The sequence below is a fragment of the Anabrus simplex genome, chromosome 1 (genome assembly GCF_040414725.1).
Source record: "Anabrus simplex isolate iqAnaSimp1 chromosome 1, ASM4041472v1, whole genome shotgun sequence".
NCBI classification, from domain to species: domain Eukaryota; kingdom Metazoa; phylum Arthropoda; class Insecta; order Orthoptera; family Tettigoniidae; genus Anabrus; species Anabrus simplex.
Window position 1 is genome coordinate 561,237,916 of NC_090265.1, and position 21,524 is coordinate 561,259,439.

A 21,524-nucleotide genomic window follows, 5' to 3' on the forward strand; every position below is an offset into this window, starting at 1 on the left:
CTTCTGTGACAAACATTTCAGTCTTCTTCAAACAGCATCACCTAACCTAACTGTATAAGTATCATGAAAACATATTTCAAACACATGTAGAGAAACGATAACCTCCTCGCTAAAAATTTACATGAGAACAGCCTTTCCGAAATTTTAGTAGATGCGAGAAAACAAACTATTCTCTGAAATCAGTGATGTGCCATATATTGAGGTGTATCACATTCTTACTTAATTTCAGTATATAATATTAAAATTAAGCGATCGTTTACTTCAACCTTTATTTTTAACGAGTTAACAACTGCTTTCGGCCACGTTATTTACGCATTTATTACGAAAACATGTTCTCTTCTTTTATTTCTAATTTTCTTTACAGAATAGCAGTTCACAGGTATTACTAAACGTCTGCAACATCGCCTTCGAATGTCGACGAGAGAGCTCACTAGTGGACATAGCGAGCAAACTATACCGAAGGTTATCGATCGCATGTAACATAATCCCTGGGATGCATAAATATCGGTAACGGAAAAAGTGATATAGAGGGACAAAGTGGCACTGCCTGTGTCTCCAAGTTGCCTACGCAGTGGCCTCCGCGGTATGCACTAGCCATGCCTCTTGGTGGGTGTGCTATTTAACAACTGATGAGTCCAATTCAGCACACTGGTGCGAAACGCTGGCAAACAGGAATGAGTTAGCTGGAAAATTTATATTGTCCAATAACGGATCAACTGTACTGGTATAACGGAAAAAATTGCGCACGCTTAATCGCTCGTAATAATGGACACATCAGTGATAGGGCTCTCACTGAAACCAAAGAATAATACACAGTATAACATAGAAATTTTGAAGGGACATACAAAAACTGTCGTTATAACGGGGTTCTCGTTATATGCCGTACTCGCTATAGTAGACTTCTACTGTATATGACTTGAATCATCATTTATTTGTTCCTTTCCATTACTTAGGTTCCATTCCTCCTCCTGTGTTTGTCCTGTGTGTCTTTTCCAAAAATGTAGGATGCTTCAAGAACAGACTCCAGCATTCTGTAAATTGTGTGTAAATTTCAAAGTGATGGTGTCATATTTTAATGCAACGCTTAATCTACTGTAAATTGTAGCATTAAGGCATCTGAATTATTCAAGGTATATGTGAATTTGTATATGATGGGGTTGTAATGTTAAGCTAGTAGGAAGCCCAACCTATAGTAATGTAAGCCATAGTGTTAAGCACTGGAAATATTTGTGTGTGAATTTGTATATGATGATGCTGGATTTAGAGTGTTAAACTAGTAGTATTTGTCATATTTTATTTCCATGGAATTGCTTGCTGTAGCTGTACTCTTGTTGTTGTTGTTGTTGTTGTTGTTTATTCGCGTTTTAACTTTACTTTATTATCACACTACTGTAAGTGATCATTGCCACACGGTGCCATCACCTTCTCATAGCCATTCCTGTCTATCCCGAGCTGTGTGTTGAGGTCCCCGATGATGATTGCCCTCTCTTCACTGATTGTCTCTTCTAGGTCTTCGAGAAACCCGTCTGAGGGGCATACACTTGCACCAGTGTCAGCTTCTCTTTCCCAAGGTGAACTGTTACCTTTATAATCCTCTCATTGAGGTACTGGATCTCTGTAAAACCATCTAACTCTTTAGACAATGTCAATCCCACTCCATTTTTCATCTCTCTGTTGTTACCATTCCAGTAGAGGGTATATTTTTCCTCAACTCTTTCTTCCCTTTACCTTTCCAGTTAGTTTCACTCAATCCTAGGATTGATATTTTCCTTCTTTCCAAGCTGTCCATTAACTCTTCACATTTCCCAGTCAAACATTGCTTGTTCCTATTTGAGTGTGTTTTCTTCTCCGGGCTTGTTGCACAATCGAAAGGCTTGGCCTATCATCAGGCTGTAGGCCATCATACCTGGCGTGGGTCTGCGGGTGCTGTTGTCTAGTCTGAGTTCTTTGTTTGCATCTGAGGCTCGTATAAGTGTTGAAAGCAATTGCAGTTACTCTCCAACTGACTTGCTAGGCCTAACGTTAGAGAAGATTTTCTCTCAGGGTTATCTCCCTTAGCCTTTAGCAGTCCCCTGCTACATCTGCAAGGCAGCAGCTTCCAATTGAATTCATGTGTCATTTCCTACATAATGGCTTCAACAAGCCCCCTAAGGGTGAAATCTTCTGCCCACAGCCATTGTTTCTCCCTTAGTTTGTCAGGTTTGGTAACAGCCACCCAACCCTCAGCCAGACAGTCGCAGGTAGTACTGTCTACTGTCGCATACAGTAGCAGGATGTACCTGACCTGATGACGACAATAATAATAATAATAATAATAATAATAATAATAATAATAATAATAATAATAATAATAATATTTTTGGCTTTATCTCCCACTAACTACTTTTATGGTTTTTGCAGATGCTGAGGTGCCAGAATTTAGTCCCTTGGGAGTTCTTTTACGTGCCAGTAAATCTACCAACACAAGGCTGACGTATTTGAGCACCTTCAAATACCACTGGACTAGACCGAACCTGCAAAGTTGGGGTCACAACCGTCTGAGCCACTCAGCCTGCCTTATTTCCCCAATTGCGATCGATGTATTAATCAGTATCAAGCTTTTCTTTGGTGTTCGGTTTATGCTACATATTACACTGAAAGCCTTTTAAAATAGCTTCTCTATGAGTGTTAATGCCTGCCTTCCTGATGAAGCTGGGAATTAGAAAAGAGCTCATCTGGACTGTTTAGGAGAAAGCTAATTTATGCAAAGCTGGCAGGAGATGAAGATGTGGAGATTGTCATCATCATCATTTTGTGTTTCCATCTTTGTCCTTGTCTCCACATTATATGGAATTTATATATTGTGTCCCTGTTCATGTTCCTGTCAATACTGTGTCAAAGAATACTAAAGATACAAACATTGAAAGCTACAAAAGCAGCTGAAATTGATAAGGTTTATGGGGATATTCTAGACACAATGATTTTGGATATAGTACCATATCTAAATTATTTATGTGATTACTGTTAGCATGAAGGAGCTATACTAAATTAATTGAAAGTTGCTATAATAGCTGCAGTGTACAAAGAAATCAATTGAACACTATTGGTCTGTATTTAGGGCTGTGTTACAGATGGCAGATACCAATCAGTTTACATAGCCTTTTCTTAAAAGATTTTAAAGAAATTGCAAATTTTTCAAACATCTCTCTAATTCCTTTTCCTATTAACAAATATTTGGCCCAATTTGTCCTCTTGAATTCCAACATGTTATGATTCTCCATACTTTTAAAATCTCCACTCATACTTATTCATCTAGTAATGTGATAAACGTAAAGCAGACAACAGAAGGCAGTTCAGGTTTAGAAAAGCTTATTCAGTGAGGCTAAACCTGTAGGATCCCAGCTAGATATAGCAGATATTTTATGTTCAAATGTCAGGTCAAATGGACTGTATAACTATTCACCTATCCAGGGCTATTGATAGGGTAGATCATGGGAGACTACTGATGAAAAGGGGGGCTACTGGACTACACAAAAGAGTGATTGAATGGATGACTAAATTTCCAGAAAACAGAACTCAGAGAATTAAGAGAAGGTGAAGCATTATCTAAGAGAGAGGTTCCACAAGGCAGTATTATTGGACCTTTATATTTTATTAAACACTGAGTGGCCAAAAGTCACTTGAAGGGGTGCCCCATTAGAAAATGTGCTGTGTAAGACCCCTGAGCATTGCGGCAAGCTGTAGTGTAGCTGAGCTGTCTGTCACAGACACCATTGTCATGAAGATGGTAACACGACACGAGTTAACTGACTTTGAACGTGGGATGATCATTGGCACACGGCGCAATGGTCATAGCATTGCGGAGATTACACATGAATTCAGGTTTCTGAGGTCAACAGTGTCAAGGGTGGATCTTCAATATCGCAGAGGGAATGTTACCACCTGTGTAAACCGCCGCACGGAAAGACCACAGGTACTGAACAAACTGACATCACATCGCCTCCGCAGAACCATACTGGGCGCTCGATGGGCTATTGAGAGTCTGATCACCACGCAGTTGAATGTTAGGAGTGAGGAACCCATTTCTACCAGGATTGTAAGGAGGCAACTGCACTGCATAGGCTACACCAGTTGACAACCAACTCGTGTCCCTTTGCTGACACCTCGACACAGAGCTCGACGACGTGCATGGGCCGCAAACATCGGCAATGGACTATGAGACAGTGGCAGCGTGTGGTATGATCCGATGAATCCCGATTCCAGTTGTGTCGAGCTGATAGGTGCGTGAGAGTGTGGCGTATGCCCCATGAAGCTGTGGATCTTGCGTGTCAACAATGTTGTGTCCAGGCTCAGTTCTGGTCTGGGCAGCATTCTCACGGTTGCAATTAGGCCCCATTGTCCAACTGCAGGGAGTGCTGACAGGTGCATGTTATGTGGTCATTCATTCAGACCATCTGCATTCCTTTCTGGCCCTGGAGTACCCTGATGAAGATACCCTGTTTCAACAGGACAATGTGCCATGTCACCGCTCTGTAGTGGCACGCAGGTAGTTGGAGCACTCCAGTGAAGTTACGACCATGGATTGGCCCTCCGGATCCCTCAATCTTAATCCAATCCAGCATTTATGGGATGCTGCCAATGCTGGTGTATGCTCCATGAACCCCGCACCAACTACACAAGACCATTGTGTATAGCAATGCAAGATGCGCGAGTCCAGATCCCTCCAGAACAATTCCAACACCTTGTAGAGTCAATGCCCCACCATATTGCTGGTGTTTTGAGGGCTCACGGAGGAGCAACTCATTAACATCACATTCAGTGTCTTCCCATGACTTTTGGCCACTCGGTATATATATAAACGATGTGAGTAAAGAATTGGAATAAAAGATACAACTTTTGTGGATGATGTTATACTGTACAGGGTAACAAGTACGTTACAGGAATATGAGCGACTCCAAAAAGACCTCGATGAGGTTGTGAGATTCATAGCAGACAATGGTGTCCTGACAAACAGGGTGAAAAGTCAAGTTGTAAGTTTCACTAAGGGGAAAAGTCCCCTCAGTTTTAATTACTGTAATGATTGGGTGTATGTACCTCATGGGCATTGCTGCAAGAATCTAGATGTTAATATAAGGGAAGATATTCATAGCATTCTTCACATTTAAAAATAGTCGCATCTCTTCAATCAATCAATCAATCAATCAATCAATCAATCACTACTGATCTGCATTCAGGGCAGTCGCCCAGGTGGCAGATTCCCTATCTGTTGTTTTCCTAGCCTTTTCTTAAATGATCGCAAAGAAATTGGAAAATTATTGAATATTTCCCTTGGTAAGTTATTCCAATTCCCAACTTCCCTTCCTATAAACAAATATTTGCCCCAATTTGTCCTCTTGAATTCCAACTTTATCTTCATATTGTTCATATGGTTAAAAGCATATTTAAGGGTTGAAGTAAGGATGTAAAGGAGAGGGGGTATAAGTCACTGGTAAGACACCAGTTAGAGTATGGTTCCAGCGAATGGGACCCGTATCAGGATCACTTGAATCAAAAACTGGAAAAGATCCAAAGGAAAGCAACACAATTTGTTCTAGGTGATTTCTGACAAGAGAGCAGTGTTTAAAAAAAAAAGTATGAAAATTTGAGTTGGGAAGACTTGAAAGTCAGGAGATGAGCTGCTCAACTAAACAGTATGTTCAAAACTGTAAGTAGAGAGATGACATAAGCAGACAAATAAGCTTCTTAAAAGTAGGAACAATCATAATATGAAGGTAAAGTTAGAATTCAAGAAGAGAAATTGGGGAAAGTATTGGTTCACTGGAAGAGGAATTAGACACTGGAATATTTTACTAAGGAAAAAGTTTGATAATATTCCAACTTCTAAGTAAGCAACTGATATGGAATATGCCACCCAGGCCACAGCCGTAATGCAGACCAGTAGTGACTGTTCTACCCTTCAAGTGAAGATCATCAAATTAGAAACCAATTCAAGACTAGTGGAGGAAAACGCAACAGAATCAAGTAAAGTATGCTTCTTCAAAGACAATTTGATAGGGAACCGAAGTCTTGTCACTTTTCAAAACAAATTTACTACTGTTAGATTTTCTTTACTCTCTGCCATCTGTCTCCTGCACTCTGTATGCCATTTCAGAAACACATATAGGGCAATTACGGAGATTAACCACAAACAAAAAATCCAAAATATGTCCAGATATATTACAGATATCACCATTTAGGAGGTAATGGTTTGAATCCCACTGTTGATAGCCCTAAATATGGTATTCTGTAGTTTTCTATTTCCACACTATCTTAATTAAGGCCATGACTGATTCCCTCCAAGTCCTAGCCCTATCCTAAACCATTGTCACCGTAAGACCTGTCCAAGTCAGTACAATGTAAAACCAATAGCAAAAATCATCATTTAAGATCGTCAAGCAATAATTTAATCAATGATCCATTGAAGTATTCTTCCTCTCCTGCTGGTGATGATTTTTATGTTGGAATGATTGTTTTCCTGTTATGTCCTCATCTATATCGTGAGTGCTGAATCCTTATCCAGGCAAATAATTCTTCCTTTCTTGTTACCAGGAATAAATCAGAAAGACTGCTCATTCTAATAATAACTAGTAATCTGGCTTGGACTGGTGGGATTGAAGACCATATCCAGGCCTTGTTCCTCGTAAAAAGAAAATAAAAAACAACAACAACAACAACTAAGGTGCAACAGCCCCGAAGGGCCATGATCTACCAAGCAACAGCTGCTCAGCCCGAAGGCCTGCAGATTTTGAGGTGTGGTGTGGTGTGGTTAGCACGACGAATCCTCTCGGCTGTTATTCTTGGCTTCCAAGACCAGAGCTGCCATCTCACTGTCAGATAGCTCCTCAACTGTAATCATGTAGGCTGAGTGGACCTCGAACCAGCCCTCAGATTCAGGTAAAAATCCCTGACCTGGCTGGGAATTGAACCCTGGGCCTCCAGGTAAGAGGCAGGCAGGCATGCTGCCCCTACAACGTGAGGCCGGCCTTGTTCCTCATACACTAACAGTTTTTGGAAGTGAAGAATTTTCACAAACTTATCTTGCCTATTTGACTTACCTATGCCTTCAAACTGAGAGAAGCATGCTTTCTTTCCCCTCAGATCAGTCAACGACTTGATAGGAGAGTCAGATTTTACTACAGCAGCAACGTTGACCATATTGGCAGGGGTTCTGCTGAATTCATAGAGCAAGGATTTCAAATCATATTTCCTGTAATAGTATCAAAATACAAATCATAAATTTATATTTCATAATAAGATGCAAATAGTTGGGACAGTTGAAAAGATCTACACTTTTACTAAGAAATCGCTGAGGAAGATGGATATGCTGTTCATCATTGTAAAGACATACTAATGGTTAAAATATCCTGCATGAGAACACTGCATAGGGTGCCACATGAAAGAAAAATTGGCAGTGCACATGTGTATCAATCACTAATATTGGACTAAATAGGACACTTTTGGTAATTAAATTTCTGCACCTGCTGAATGCAGACTAAGTCATGGGATCACAGAGAATATTTCGTATGAGCAACCTCACATGTCAAAACCATCACAACGAAAAAATTCCAGTTACCCAAAGAACTCTCCGTGGGGGAAGGTTATGTTCATTATCTTTTGGGGGCATCACTGGGTATTAAATCAATGATTACTACCAACCATTTTCCTTGATAGTGGTGCAGCTATGACATCATGACCTATCAATATAACCATTGACTGTAGCATTGTGAACTTCTTCCCATTTCCAAACTTGAAGAACCCACTTTCTGGATGTTGTTTTTCAAACAACCAGGACAAGGTTACTGAAATGAAGGTTGGACTCAGGGCCTAGGCAGAGAAACACACTAATCAGTGCATCAGGAAGTTGAACAAGAGGCAGGAGAAGAGCATTGCCTTGCGGAGCAAATACTTAACAAGGACAATCCATTTTTCACAGGCATGCCGTAACTTCTTAATAATGAAGTGCAAAATTTCATGACTACCCAAATTATTTCATTTAGAAAATTTTGAAGGCAATTTCAGTGGAAATCTCCTAGTCCTTATCAGGCATTTACTTTCAAAGAAATGTATCAATGAGACAATGAACCATAATATAGATACAGCTGTGCTATAAATAAAATGAGCTATGGAACTAAACATTAAAAGTTAACAGAAGTACAGAACATGAAAGGAGCCCAGCAATGGTGTAAAAAGAGATAAAAAAGAAAGTGAATATAAAATGAACACGAACGAACAACAAAGTTTGCTTCAAAGCAAAGGAACATAATCCATACTAAAACATGTGCATTAGAAGACAAATGTATACAGTTAGATAGGAAATGAAGGACTAAAAGACACACAAATATATAGAAATATGAAGAGCATGCAATTATGTTCACAATCTATTATATCTGGCAAATTGACTGGAAACTTCTTTTATCATCTCTGCTGTTGGAAATAACATAGATGTGGGTTCTTTTAACTTCCATCAGTTGTAATTCAGCATGGCAATGTCCTCGGATTTTTTCCAGTACTTTATAAAGACACTTCCTTCCCATGAAATGGAGCATATGACAGTGGCTTCCAAATAAGAAACTGTTTCATCATAGCCAGTACAATAATGGTGAGCAGCCTCTGGAGAGGCCCTGGTGCACATCTTTCGAGTTGACGCCTATTGGCGATCTGCGCATCTGTGAGGTTAGGGACTTCACCTAGGATGAAGTTTAATGTTGAAGATGGCACAAACACTCGACACCCAAGCCAGAGGAATAAACCACTCAAGACTGAAATCCCTGACCGACCAGGAATTAAACCCAGGATTCCTTGGACCAAAGGCCAGCATGCTAACACATTAACCATCAAGCCTGGCATCACACCCAGTGACATACAATGACTGCAGAGAAGACTTCCAACTAGCTTCATTCACTTGCAAGTTTACTCACACTCTCCCATACAGAGATGAATATAAGAATATTATTGTTTTTACCTCCCACCAACTTTATTTATGGTTTTCAGAGATGTAAAGGTGCTAGAATTTTCTTCCACAGGAGTTCTTTAACTTGCCAGCAATCAATGCAAAATCGGGAGGTTGTGGGTTCGGATCCCACTGGTGTCTGGTTGGCCATTTTTGTTCTGTACATGAACATCTCTTCAATATGTACTATACATATGAACCCGACCTAATATGTTGAAAGTTTATTTGGAGCAGCCTGGACCAGACCTCTCTGGTCATGAAAATACAATATTCATCAAGAGCATGTGTCTGAAATATGGCATCATTCCAAAAGATACAAAATTCTGACCTATAGCATCCTCCTTCCACAGTGTCACTGCTATGAAAGTCAAACTGGAAGAGATGCATTGTGAAATAACTGAAGCTTTTCCAGTCTGTCAAAACGCAAAATATAAGACTTAGAACACTACAATATATCTCTTAAAAAAATACATTGATAACAGAATGACATGCTTCATTCTATGAGAACATTCTCAGATTCTACCAAATCACTTCAAATCAAATCAAAATCTCTTTATTTGCAAATGAGTGTCTACCTTGGTGGCAAATGGTACACTAAAATACATTTTTGTCAAGCACTAAATTTTAGATTAACAAGAGAAGAAAATTTTCCTAGAATACAATATTATACAATTTACGCTAACAATTTTTTTTTTTCTCTATTAAACACTCAGCTCATCGTTAATAAATTTATATCATTTACAAAATTCTACTTATATCATCTCCTGTACTTAACCATGTGTATATATTTAAATGAACAATTAAATTAGAGATAGCTGATGTTTTGGAAAACTAATGCTGTGGTCAGCCTGGTGAATGTAGAAGTTAGGCATGGCACTTTACTGTGATGATGTTAGACCTTGTACTGGCTTTATGAGTAACAACTGAACACAGAATGTGTAATACATGAGATCTGTGCATTTGATTGCAGCCAGATTTTTTGTACCAGAAGTATTGGAAATTCTATACTTTTTAATTTTTTCAGGCAATGGGTTTTCCACGTCACACTCTTGTCGAGTAAATCACGAGTATATGGATTCAGGAAGAACTTCTGGCACTAGGGTGAACTGCCATGGATAACAACGTATTAAAGACAGGGAGTTGCTCTTAGCTAACTCAGATGATAAGAGCTGGTGAACAGGTCATAGTGTAGCAGATCACTCACAAATTCTATGCTGGACAGTAACAAAGTGTGAGCAGCCACACCATACAACACCATACCTTGCAAAGGGGTACAAAAGCTGCCATCCCACTAGGGTATCTCTGTTCACTGCATGTCATAAGATAGAAAGATCAATATGGGGAAAGGAACAACGCCATTGGACTTTCAGCATGGTAAAAGGTTGCCTAGAGACAGAAGTTGATGTACCAGTTTGTGCATGCCGATAGCGGTTAAATGTAACTTAAAAGCCTTTCTGTCTGTCGAACACACAAGCTCAATATAAATATTACACTATAACATATTTGTAAAAAAAATAATACACTATTAAACAAGGAATAAAAATACACACTACAAAAAAAAATTCCCCCTCTTACCAAAATGCCTATGGCAGGCTATGAATGAGTCACTAAGCATATCTCCCTTACCAACAGCTCGAGTTCAGGCCAGTGGTGATATATTCTCTAATGGGGACTGTTTACTTGGGATGAAATTGAGCCCCTAATACATCTGCCATCATCCTTCACTGGAGAATAACACCAAAACCTGCTATGCGATCATGTCCATCTATTTGTTCGCTTCCAGCATCCTGCAGGAGCCCTGAACCTGCAGGAAGACAAGCTACCACCCCATCCCTCCTGAATTGTGGCCAATTGGTTCAGTGTACTCTCCACGTGCATCAAGATGCTTGCCAGGCACCCCAAGGTCAAATGACATCAATCCTGTTCAGCGCACCTCGTATGCTGTCAAGAAGGATTTGCGCACTCTGGACCCTTCACTTACTAACCTTCATGCATTATGGGGACTGTGGTGTGGTAATGGATCGGATGTTCAGAGTAAGTACAATATTGTTTACATTGTATAAACTTGTTGATGATTGTAAATGGGTGATTTTATGAAGAAGTGTGACAAATAAAGAGTGTGTTGAAGTCTGTTATTTATACTTTAGTAAATTTGGGTTTTCTATACTTAAAACCAGCTTGGGTTCTACATCTTATCTCCAGCGTCTGAGCCTTAACTGATTTCAGGTCACTAGACTCAATTGTGGAGAGCCTCCGTGGCTCAGATGGCAGCGCGTCGGCCTCTCACCGCTGGATACCGTGGTTCAAATTCCGGTCACTCCATGTGAGATTTGTGCTGGACAAAGCGGAGGTGGGGACAGGTTTTTCTCTGTGTACTCCGGTTTTCCCTGTCATCTTTCATTCCAGCAACACTCGGCATTATCATTTCATAGCATTTATCACTCATTAATAAATCACCTTGGGAGTGACGACCCCATTGTAATAACAGCCTATTTGTTTCATTCATTACTAGGGCACGGATTCATATGCACTAAAAGCTCCGAAAATATGCACGTACATATGCAGTAAAAATAAAATACAATTATCAAATGCATCATTTAATTTTAACTCAGTGTCAAATTGATAAACAAGTTTTATTCCTTAGAAAAATGATGCATGGCAGTAGGTTTCAACAATTTTTCAATGTTGTCAGGAGTCGATGACTTACTGTTGTCGGACAGAAGTAATGTATACGCTGAAACTGACCGTTCTACGTCGATGGACATTACTGGGCAATACTTGCACACTGGCACTGACTGCTTGGAACATTCTTCTGGCAAAGACTTTAGGCATTTTTACAGTTTAATCTGGTAAAACACTGCAATAGACGAAGAACAAGTTTACAGATTACAGTTTACTCGACAAGAGTGTGACGTGGAAAAGGAGAAAGAAATGTCAAAAAGAAGGAAATTGCTGTTGTGAAAACCGTCATTATCCATCTACCTACTTGTATTGCGACACTGAAAGCACTTTCCTTGATCAGGGAAGGTTTTTCATGTTGCCAAGTGATGTGCAACGTACAGAGCTCATTAAATTTTCCATTTTGTTCAGAGATCTTAAATAATCGATCGCACATAAGAGAAAAACATGTCTGTACATGCACTAAGGTTCAAAATATGCACTACCGAGCTCGATAGCTACAGTCGCTTAAGTGCGGTCAGTATCCAGTATTCGGGAGATAGTGGGTTCGAACCCCACTGTCGGTAGCCCTGAAGATGGTTTTCCGTGGTTTCCCATTTTCACACCAGGCAAATGCTGGGGCTGTACCTTAATTAAGGCCACGGCCGCTTCCTTCCCAGTCCTAGCTCTTTCCTGTCCCATCGTCGCCGTAAGACCTATCTGTGTCGGTGCGACGTAAAGCCAATAGCAAAAAAAAAAAAAAATATGCACTAATGTTCAAAATATGCATTTGCATATGCGCATATGCATTTTTAAAAAAGTCCGGGCCCTATTCATTACATCCCTGACCCGGTCAATGACTGGAAAACAGGTAGTAGATTTTCATTTTCAGACTCAATTGTGGCATGTTAAAGAAAACATTTGTTTAGGGGAGGTAGGAGACGGCAGAGGAGGGGACTACTCTGTTCAGCTGAAACAGAGAAGTGCTACGTGGCTATAGTTCATTTGTGTCCGTGAGTATGCATGATAATGATATTTGGAGGAAATTAATGTGCAGCAATGAACTAGAGAACAGCTTAAATGTAACTTAAAAGCTTTTCAGTCTATCAAATATAAATATTACACTATACTCAACTCTCGATTTACCATAATCGGATCAACCGCACTGCGGCTTAACCGCAATATCAAAAACACTAAAAATGCACGAGTGTTAGGAGTTAAAGTAATACAGAACCACGAAGGGTCGGGATAATATTGCCGAGTTGTAATAACAACAGGGATGGCGAGACCTAGAAGCTATTTGTAGTTGGTGTGTCACCGGCCGCGAGCACTTGCTCTACCCCACACCACCCCACTCTCAGTCATTGTCTTGTTTTTGTTCAGTGCAGTTCAGTTCAATTAGCAAATAATGACAACCAACCTGAAACGTGTCATTTCGATGATTCAACAGAAGTTGGATATTGTACAAAATATAGAACTAGGTTCTACTGTTAAACAGGTGTGTGTCCAATATAACGTTGGTGATTCTACTGTGCGGGATATTTTATGCAACAAAGACAAATTTCTATCATTTGCTTGTTCATCCGATGCAAACAGTGGTATGGCAAACCGAAAATCTATGAAGAAATCTATATTTGAGGAGCTTGACCAATGCATGTTGGAGTGGTTTCCACAGCAGCAAGTTCAAGGGACTCCAGTAGTATCATTTAATTTTGTTTTAACTGTACTTTCAGGAAGCCTGTTCTATTTTTTATTTTTTGTGGGTTATCCACGATCTTACTTATCCGGGAAGCCTTAACCCTACATTATCTCAGTTAATCGAGAGTTGAGTGTATAACATACCTGTACAAAAAAAAAAAAAAAAAGCATTATTGAACAAGGAATAAAAATACACTATTAAACAATAACATGGTTTTTTAAAGTTATGTTATAGCCTAGTGCAATATTTATATTGAACTTGTGTGTTTGACAGATTGAAAAGCTTAAAATCTTTTAAGTCATTTTTAACTGAGTCAACACTGAAAAGTATGGCTTCCTTCTTAAACATAAGACAAAAACAAAAAAAAGAAGAGAACAGTTTGACTATCTGTAGTGATAAAATGGAAGCCTATAAAATGGTTGTAAGCAGTGGACCACTGTCTAAATGCATAGAATTTAGTGTATATATGTTTAAAGTAACCCACATTCATTTAAGACTTACTTCACAGCAGTGTAACCTCCAGTAGGATTAATTAAGAGCTAAAGAAAAACCGTGTGAATTTTCTTGTACTAAAATTTGAATGAATTAATGTGTGATCGGTGACGTTGATTTGGTTGAATTTTTTGCTATATATATTTCTATTGCCTCCTTTATTTTATGTTAAGGACTTCCAGCATTCATATAATTTGTCACACTTGTTCATAATAACACCCATTCAAAATCATTGACAAACAGGCAATACAAACAATATTGTACATATACACACAAGGTTAAAAGTGATCTGCTAAAATCTGATGATGTTCTTGTAGAACGAAATGTGTCATTCTGTTACTAATGTGTGTTTTTTTAACAGGTATGTTACAGTGTTCTCAGGTATTTTATGCTTCAACACACTGGAAAAACTTAAAGTTATTTAACCGAGTGAAACTGGAAAGGAATGGCTTCCTTCTTAACAAAAGAGAAGAAGAAATGCACGGAACAGCTCTGATCATCCTTCTTTTAATCCATGCAGAAGTAGGCTATGTGCCAACCCCCTGCACACACACACACACACACACACACACACACACACACACACACACACACACACACACACACACACACACACACACACACAGAGTAGAGAGCAGCCTGGACCAGACCTCTCTGGAGGCCAGAAGACATCAAGTGACGTTTGGCCCCTGTAAAGAGACATCTTAGGGGAAGAAAAATTTTACAACAATGAAGAGGTACAAGATTTTGTGTGTAATTGGTTATGTACCCATCCAAAAAATTCTCATGAGGAAGGAATCAAGAAACTGCCAGTGTGAAGGAACCAAATGTGTATATTTTAGGGGAGACTATGTAGAAAAATAGTTTTGTGTTCATTTTGATTAATCAAAGGAAGAGGTGTTTAAAAACCTCATTCATTCTTTATCGACTCCTGTAGTTTACTACACTTGCAATAAAAGAAGTTCTAATTAATGCAAACTGCAAATCCATATCTTATTTTTCAAATAGGATATGTCATTCGGTCTCTCCCAGTGAGAACGTACATACCTTTGTGCTATGGTCATCCACTCGGGGGTTACTACCACTACGTCAGCCAAATTGTTGTGCACAGCCATCAGACAATTCTCCATGCTGTGCAACAGGATACAGGACAAGACAGGCTCCACACCATACACCTGAGCTGCCCTCTTTAGCCAATTGCATTTAGTATGCTCTGCACTGGTGTGTGTGCACATTCGCAACACATTGCCACAGCGGTGCATGGAGTTGGCACTCCGAAACCCAGGGGCTGAAAAATGCAAACATTTTACACTATTACTACATGCAGTTCATGATAAAGTTGGAAAAATCATTCACCATCATCATCATCAATCTCCCCTTATCCGCCTCCAGAGGACTATCTTTCACTCACTATCTAGCAAAACCTAGAGTAATAATTTGCTTTTCAGGTATAAATAATTTATTCTGTAAAGACCACTTACGAGATCGGTTTCAAATTTTGTAACATACGAAAATACACCATGCTTATTCTAAAATGAAACAATGAGATCACCTAATTACACCTAATTATATCAAGAAACATCCAACATGGTGCGAGTTAATGTTAAATTGCTTGTTCTCAAAGTCAGTCTGAATTGCTCGACCTGATGGGGCTCTTATTTTCTTGGTAATGCAGAGAACACAGGACTTCACCCTGAATTTCTTAATTTATTTCATTATTGAGATCTGCCAGTTGAAGATATTTAGATACCAAATCTTACTGCCACTCTGACATACAAATTGTAAACTATTTTTAACTGAATGGGATTGGAAGATAAATTGAGATTAGTTGGAATATTATTTAATTATATAGTCTGAAACAGAATTAACTGGAGGATTAAAACTAATAATTATTTTTTGTCCAAGTAGGCCTAATATTTTAAAGGGAGACTGTACTTGAATGAGCATTTCCCGTCCTGTGCAGTATACCATATTTCGATTTCCCTTAGGTTCATCTTTTGTCACAACTGCTTCCCACGCCTTTTTTATTATCATACCTACAACTTCAAACTCACTACCATTACATTCGTCAACATATTAATCTAATTTGTAACAAATATCCTCTTCACTCAACTGGTTATGTGCAGCCATGTTGCTGCAATGTGTTTATATTCAGTCAGCTGTCTGTTCTGTCTAAGAAAACGTATACAAAAACACTTTATTTTAGCATTCTGTGCATGTCAGTTGTATCTAGAAAGCGTAGGAAATTCACTAGTTCCAAGAAATTATTTTAGTAGACAGATGGCAGAGGAAGTCTGTTTGAAGGTCGAGTACACTAATCTGCAACTCGTGGGAAAGAGTGGCACTTCACCTTCCACTCTTACTGAGGAAGGCTTTGTTGTACCGTCATGAGTACAGGCTATTATTATGATAGGTGTGACTTGACAAAGGAATTATCCTTTATTATTTCACCAACCTGCAAAATGCAGTTGGAATTTATCTCCAAATACGTACCAGGTTGAATCAAGGGTTGTTATTTAACACTTTATCTTAGTCTAATTCTTAAAAGATACAATGTTAAAAGCATATATCTTAGAGAATCGGAAAACCGACTCTCCAGGAAGCTGGATGAAGACATATTTAAACAAGCCACCAGAGAAATTGAAAAGGCAAGAGAACTGGTAGAAAATGGAAACTTCGATGAAGCCATGCACATGTCAATAAAATGAATTCGCACAACCACCAAACCAAGGAGGAGATGGTATGCACAGATATGGTTCGACAGGAAATGTTCCAGTACATGGAGAGAGAAAAAAAAAAAAAATACCGTGGGCTCTAGATAAAGCCAAAACACAAACAGCAAGAAGGCCTAACTTACTATGCAGAGAATAACTATTCAGGAGGAAAAGATAGACCCCGTAGAGAAGGAGGGAAAGAAGCTGGTGGAAGAAGCTAAGGCTGATCCCCTACCAGCACTTAAGAAGAAAACCACACTCACTACAGGAGAAATACCAGTGGAAAAATGGGAGGCACATTTCAGAAGTATTTTAATTAAACAGCAGAGAGACGAAGCTCAATACATCTTCACAACGAACTATAAACATACGCATGACCAACAAAACAGGTAGAGATAGCAATAAAACATAGGGAAAATAGGAAAGCTGTAGGATCAGATAATATCTACGCAGATCACAATGGAATCAATAGATATGATGCAAGATCTCTGTGTGGATTTAATGAATAAGTGTCGAAGTAGGGGAGATACCTGAAAGTTGTAACACAGTAACTATGAAGATCCTGTATAATCCAGACTCATTCAGAGGCATAGTATTGGAAAATGAAATGAAAATCCACAGCCTGTTTCCAGTCATTCAACCGGTTCAGGAATGGAATGAATGAAGCCCCAATCTAGCGGTGAGGATAGGAATTGTGCTGGCTGCTGAAGCCTGTCACACTAGTATTGGAAAATACTACATTTAAATTGCTTACAAAAATCCTGAAGAAGAGCCTTCTAGCAATGACTGACCAATATATATATATAGGGTTTCCATAAAAGAACTCCGAGGTTTTAAAAACTCATTTCTTAATAACTGTAGCAGATAGCAAAATGTAGTCGATTTCTCTGAAATGAGTAGCTCATCAAATTTTACTCATACCAATTGGGAATGTTTTCATCAACAGTTGGCAGCGCTGCGGAACGTTGACCTTGAAACAACGTAGCGGCAGTCAGTGCTGTCTGGATTGCCGTGCTATGGCGACGCCGCAACAAAAGGCTCAATGTGTTACTTGGCTAATAGAAACTTATTCTGTTGTTACGGTACAAAGAAACTTTCGACGTAATTATGGTGTTGACCCGCCTACAGTTAAAACCATTCGCCAATGGTTAAGTGCTTTCAAACAAAAGTCACCGGGTAGGCCGCGTGTGTCACAAGAGAATGTGGACAGAATCCGAGCTTCATGCCTTCGAAGCCCTAGGAAATCATTGACAAGACGCAGTCTGGAGTTGGGGTTACCAAGATCAACAGTTCATAAGGTAGTTCATAAAAGACTTCGTTTAACTGCTTACAAACTTCAACTGTTACACCACATTAAACCGACAGACAAGATTAAGAGATTTGAATTTTCTGTTTCTATGCTAAACGAAATCGATTAAAATAACGATTTTTTTTAAAATGTTATTTTTAGTGATGAAGCGACTTTTCATGTGAACGGGTCTGTAAACAGACATAATTGCAGAATTTGGGGATCAGAGCCGCCCCATGAGTTCGTAGAATATGAACGTGACACGCCAAAAGTGAATGTTTGGTGTGGTCTTATGCATGATAGAGTAATAGGTCCCTTCATTTTTGTTGAAAGAAATATCAATGGTGATGTCTATTGTGGCATGTTAGAGGAATATGTTTTTCCTCAGTTAGACGACATTGAGGCGGAGAAGGGTTTAGTCTACTTCCAACAAGATGGGGCACCACCACACTTCAGTTTGTGTGTGCGTGAGGCACTTGACGCTCTACTCGGCAACAGATGGATTGGAAGGGAAGAACCTATTCCATGGCCTTCAAGGAGCCCTGATATGACCCCGTTGGACTTTTTCTTCTGGGGGCATATCAAGAATCTTGTGTTTGCTGAGAAAATTTGTGATGTTGGCCATCTCAGGGAACAAATAATCAATTGTGTGGCAACCGTCCCCCCAGACATGCTGGCCAGGACATGGGAAGAGGTGGAATACCATTACGTTGTGTGCCGTGCCACCAAAGGGGCGCAAAAAATTAAATTGTTAAAAAAAATTGAAAATGCAACCTTTCCAACCATGTATTAAACATTAATATAAACCTTTCCAACCATGTATTAAACATTAATATAAGTTTTGTACTTCATTACGATATTTTGCCTCAAAACCCCAGAGTTCTTTTATGGAAACCCTGTATATCAGAATGCCAGCTCAGCTTCAGGAAAGGAAGAAGTTGTTTCATACCTACTGGAGCAAATAGGGGAAGTGATAACACATCCCAAACAAAAGTACTACGTGGTCTTTGTAGATTTCAAGAAACCTGGTAAACAGGAAATTGAAAGGAATGACTGGAAATGACCACCCTGTAACAAGAATACTAGAGAAAGTTCTGGTGTGTAATCACGTCCCAATAAATAACAATGTTGAAATCTCAAGGGGAAAAAAAAAAAAAAACCCTGGCTAAATGATTACTGTGATGGCCTTTGGTCCAAGGGGTCCCGGATTCGATTCCCAGCCGGGTTGAGGATTTTAACCTTCATTGGTTAATTCCAATGGCTCGGAGGCTGGGTGTGTGTGCCGTCTTCATCATTAGATTTCATTATACGTAGGACCCCATCCTCATAGACACACAGGTCACCTGAACGGCGTCAACTAGAAAGATAGCACCAGGCCTCTTCGGAGGCCACATGCCATTTACTCAAAAAAATGGTGTGCTACAGGGAGACCCAATCAGTCCTGCAATGTTTAATATCTACATAGCAGACATCACGAAAATAAAATCAGCCGAGTCGAAGGCAACTAAAATCTTATATGCAGACATGGTGATCAGCCCTAAAAGCAAGAAGGAAGTACAAGTAGCAATCAACAAACTCGAAAAATGGGCTAGGGAAAATTACCTCATGGTCAACCAGGAGAACACCGTGCAGATGACTTCAAGACAGGAGGGTAAACTCCAGCTGGAGATAAATTACTACTAGGTAACCCACTAGAAATTGTAAAGATATATAAATACTTAGGAATAACTTCACACACAACTGCAACATATTTCAGTACTCGTATACAAGAGAGGTCAGCAGCAGTTATCAGAGCCATGTAACAACATAAAAAGAATAACCAATCTCTCTATCAGCATGTCATTATTCATTATCTTACAGAATTCATATCACATAAAAAAATCTTACAATCAGAGATTTAATCAAAATTGAAAAGGTCAAAGCAATAAAGTTCAGGAAACTCACTGGTCAAAAATGACCAGTGTTTCACCCCAGTGCGGCATGGGCTCATCAGTTGGATACCGCATCTTCCCAAGACACTGGCCGGCTAGCACGCCGGTGGCGACACCACTGTGTAACATTATTAAGTGATATAGATAATTATCAGGAAAAAATATCTCCTGTATAAACTTTGTATTCTAAATTATGTGTCTGGACGGCATATCTATCTTTAAATTCTGAAATGAATTGAACATTGTCTACATTTTCTTCTGCTCATTTTAAAATTGAGTCTATATCAGGATATCTTCGTCGTGTGTTTATTGTGAAAGATTCTATCTTTGTGGCACGTATCTGCTGTGTGTGGCTGTTGTGGACTCTGACGCTATCAGTCAGTGAATAAACTTACTAGTCTTGTGTACGGACTCTACCGCTAAAGCGCATGTAATTCACCCGATACTATCGCCAGTACAGTCACTTTCTGAAAGTGGCTGTCTGCCATTAGACTGACCTGAGTGCGGACATTATCTAGCTATGTGTCTACCATCGTCTGCTAAGATGGAGGAAGGTTCTGTCGCGATCAGATATTTCCGATTTAGGAATCCTGTTTAGGGATTACTCCATATATTTATCTATATTTCAAAACTATTTATAATGTAAATCTAGTAGTTACTACTGTTTATTTTGTCAGTGATTTACCAGTGTATGGGTCAGTACGGGTAAGTTGCTATTGGATTTCTTACCCCTCTTGTAAGTACTACAACTTTTGTTAAGTCATGTAATTTGTTGTATTATATGGAAATTAATTATTTATGTGGAGTTAGTGGCGAGATTTTTGGTTTTGCGTTCTCTTTCTATTACGCCATTTGTGCACCATTTTGGTGATATTTAAATGACTTTTACAATGTTTGACCGGTAACTGATTATTTTGCTTTTCCAAATTTAATTTTCCCTCTCTTGTTATTTTTCGGTTGGTTTATTGTGTATTCTTGTGTTACTTCTTTTGGTGTTTGAGTTATTACTATTGATTTTCTTGTATTTTGTTGGTGTGTTGTATATTTTGCTTGTTCACCTTTCCTTCTTTATCGTCCTCGTAACCCCTATGGCATTTGTTGTGTGTAACGTCATTGTAGTTTTACTCGGGGGTTACATTGCAACTGCAAGCTATACATGTGATAAGCACAATGCAATGCCGACGTACTAGGGAAGAATTGAACCTCCACTTGCTATATATGCCCTCCCGGGTGGCCTACTAGCGCTGATTTTTAAAAATTTTCCTGTCCGAATGAATGGAAGTTTTGGTATTGCTATCCACAGGTTTCCTCTGCACAGGGAGGAAATGCTGAAATGGTGGGTATTGAGCATGAGAAAAGAAAACTGGTTTCCAACCAAGCATCAGTTCATATGTCCCAAACATTTTAAAGATAGTGATTTTGCAGAAGACAATTGAAGCATGATGCAGTACCTTCAGTTTGTAACTTTCATCAGCATTTGCTGAAGGTGTTTCTCACAATGGTACTAATCACAGGTACTGTAAATCCCACCCGGATTCACACTCTGCTGCTACTAATCACAAACCTATTGTGTACCTATCATAGTGGTACTACTTGCAAGTAAACACGACCAATGGTGTTCCCTGCGTGATGGTACTAATTACAAGTAGTCTCATGGTTCTAATTCTATCATCCCGTTTAGTCACCTCTTACGACAGACAGGGGATACCGTGGGTGTAATCTTCGCCTCCGTCCCGCACCCACAGGGGTTTGTGTGTTTGGTCCGCGAGAGCTA

At 39.3% G+C, this 21,524-nt stretch overlaps 1 protein-coding gene across 2 annotated transcripts in view; it reads right to left on the reverse strand.

The window, feature by feature from the left end:
- The window catches only part of Tsf3 (Transferrin 3), a 195,186-nt gene that overhangs the window by 42,999 nt on the left and 130,663 nt on the right, over positions 1–21,524 (reverse strand). For both annotated transcript variants that reach the window (XM_067144871.2, XM_067144870.2), the window contains exons 9-10: positions 14,865–15,105; positions 7,074–7,225 (exon numbers count right to left, since the gene is read on the reverse strand). In XM_067144871.2, the coding sequence (XP_067000972.2) occupies positions 7,074–7,225; positions 14,865–15,105 (393 nt within the window). The remainder of the gene's footprint in view (positions 1–7,073; positions 7,226–14,864; positions 15,106–21,524) is intronic.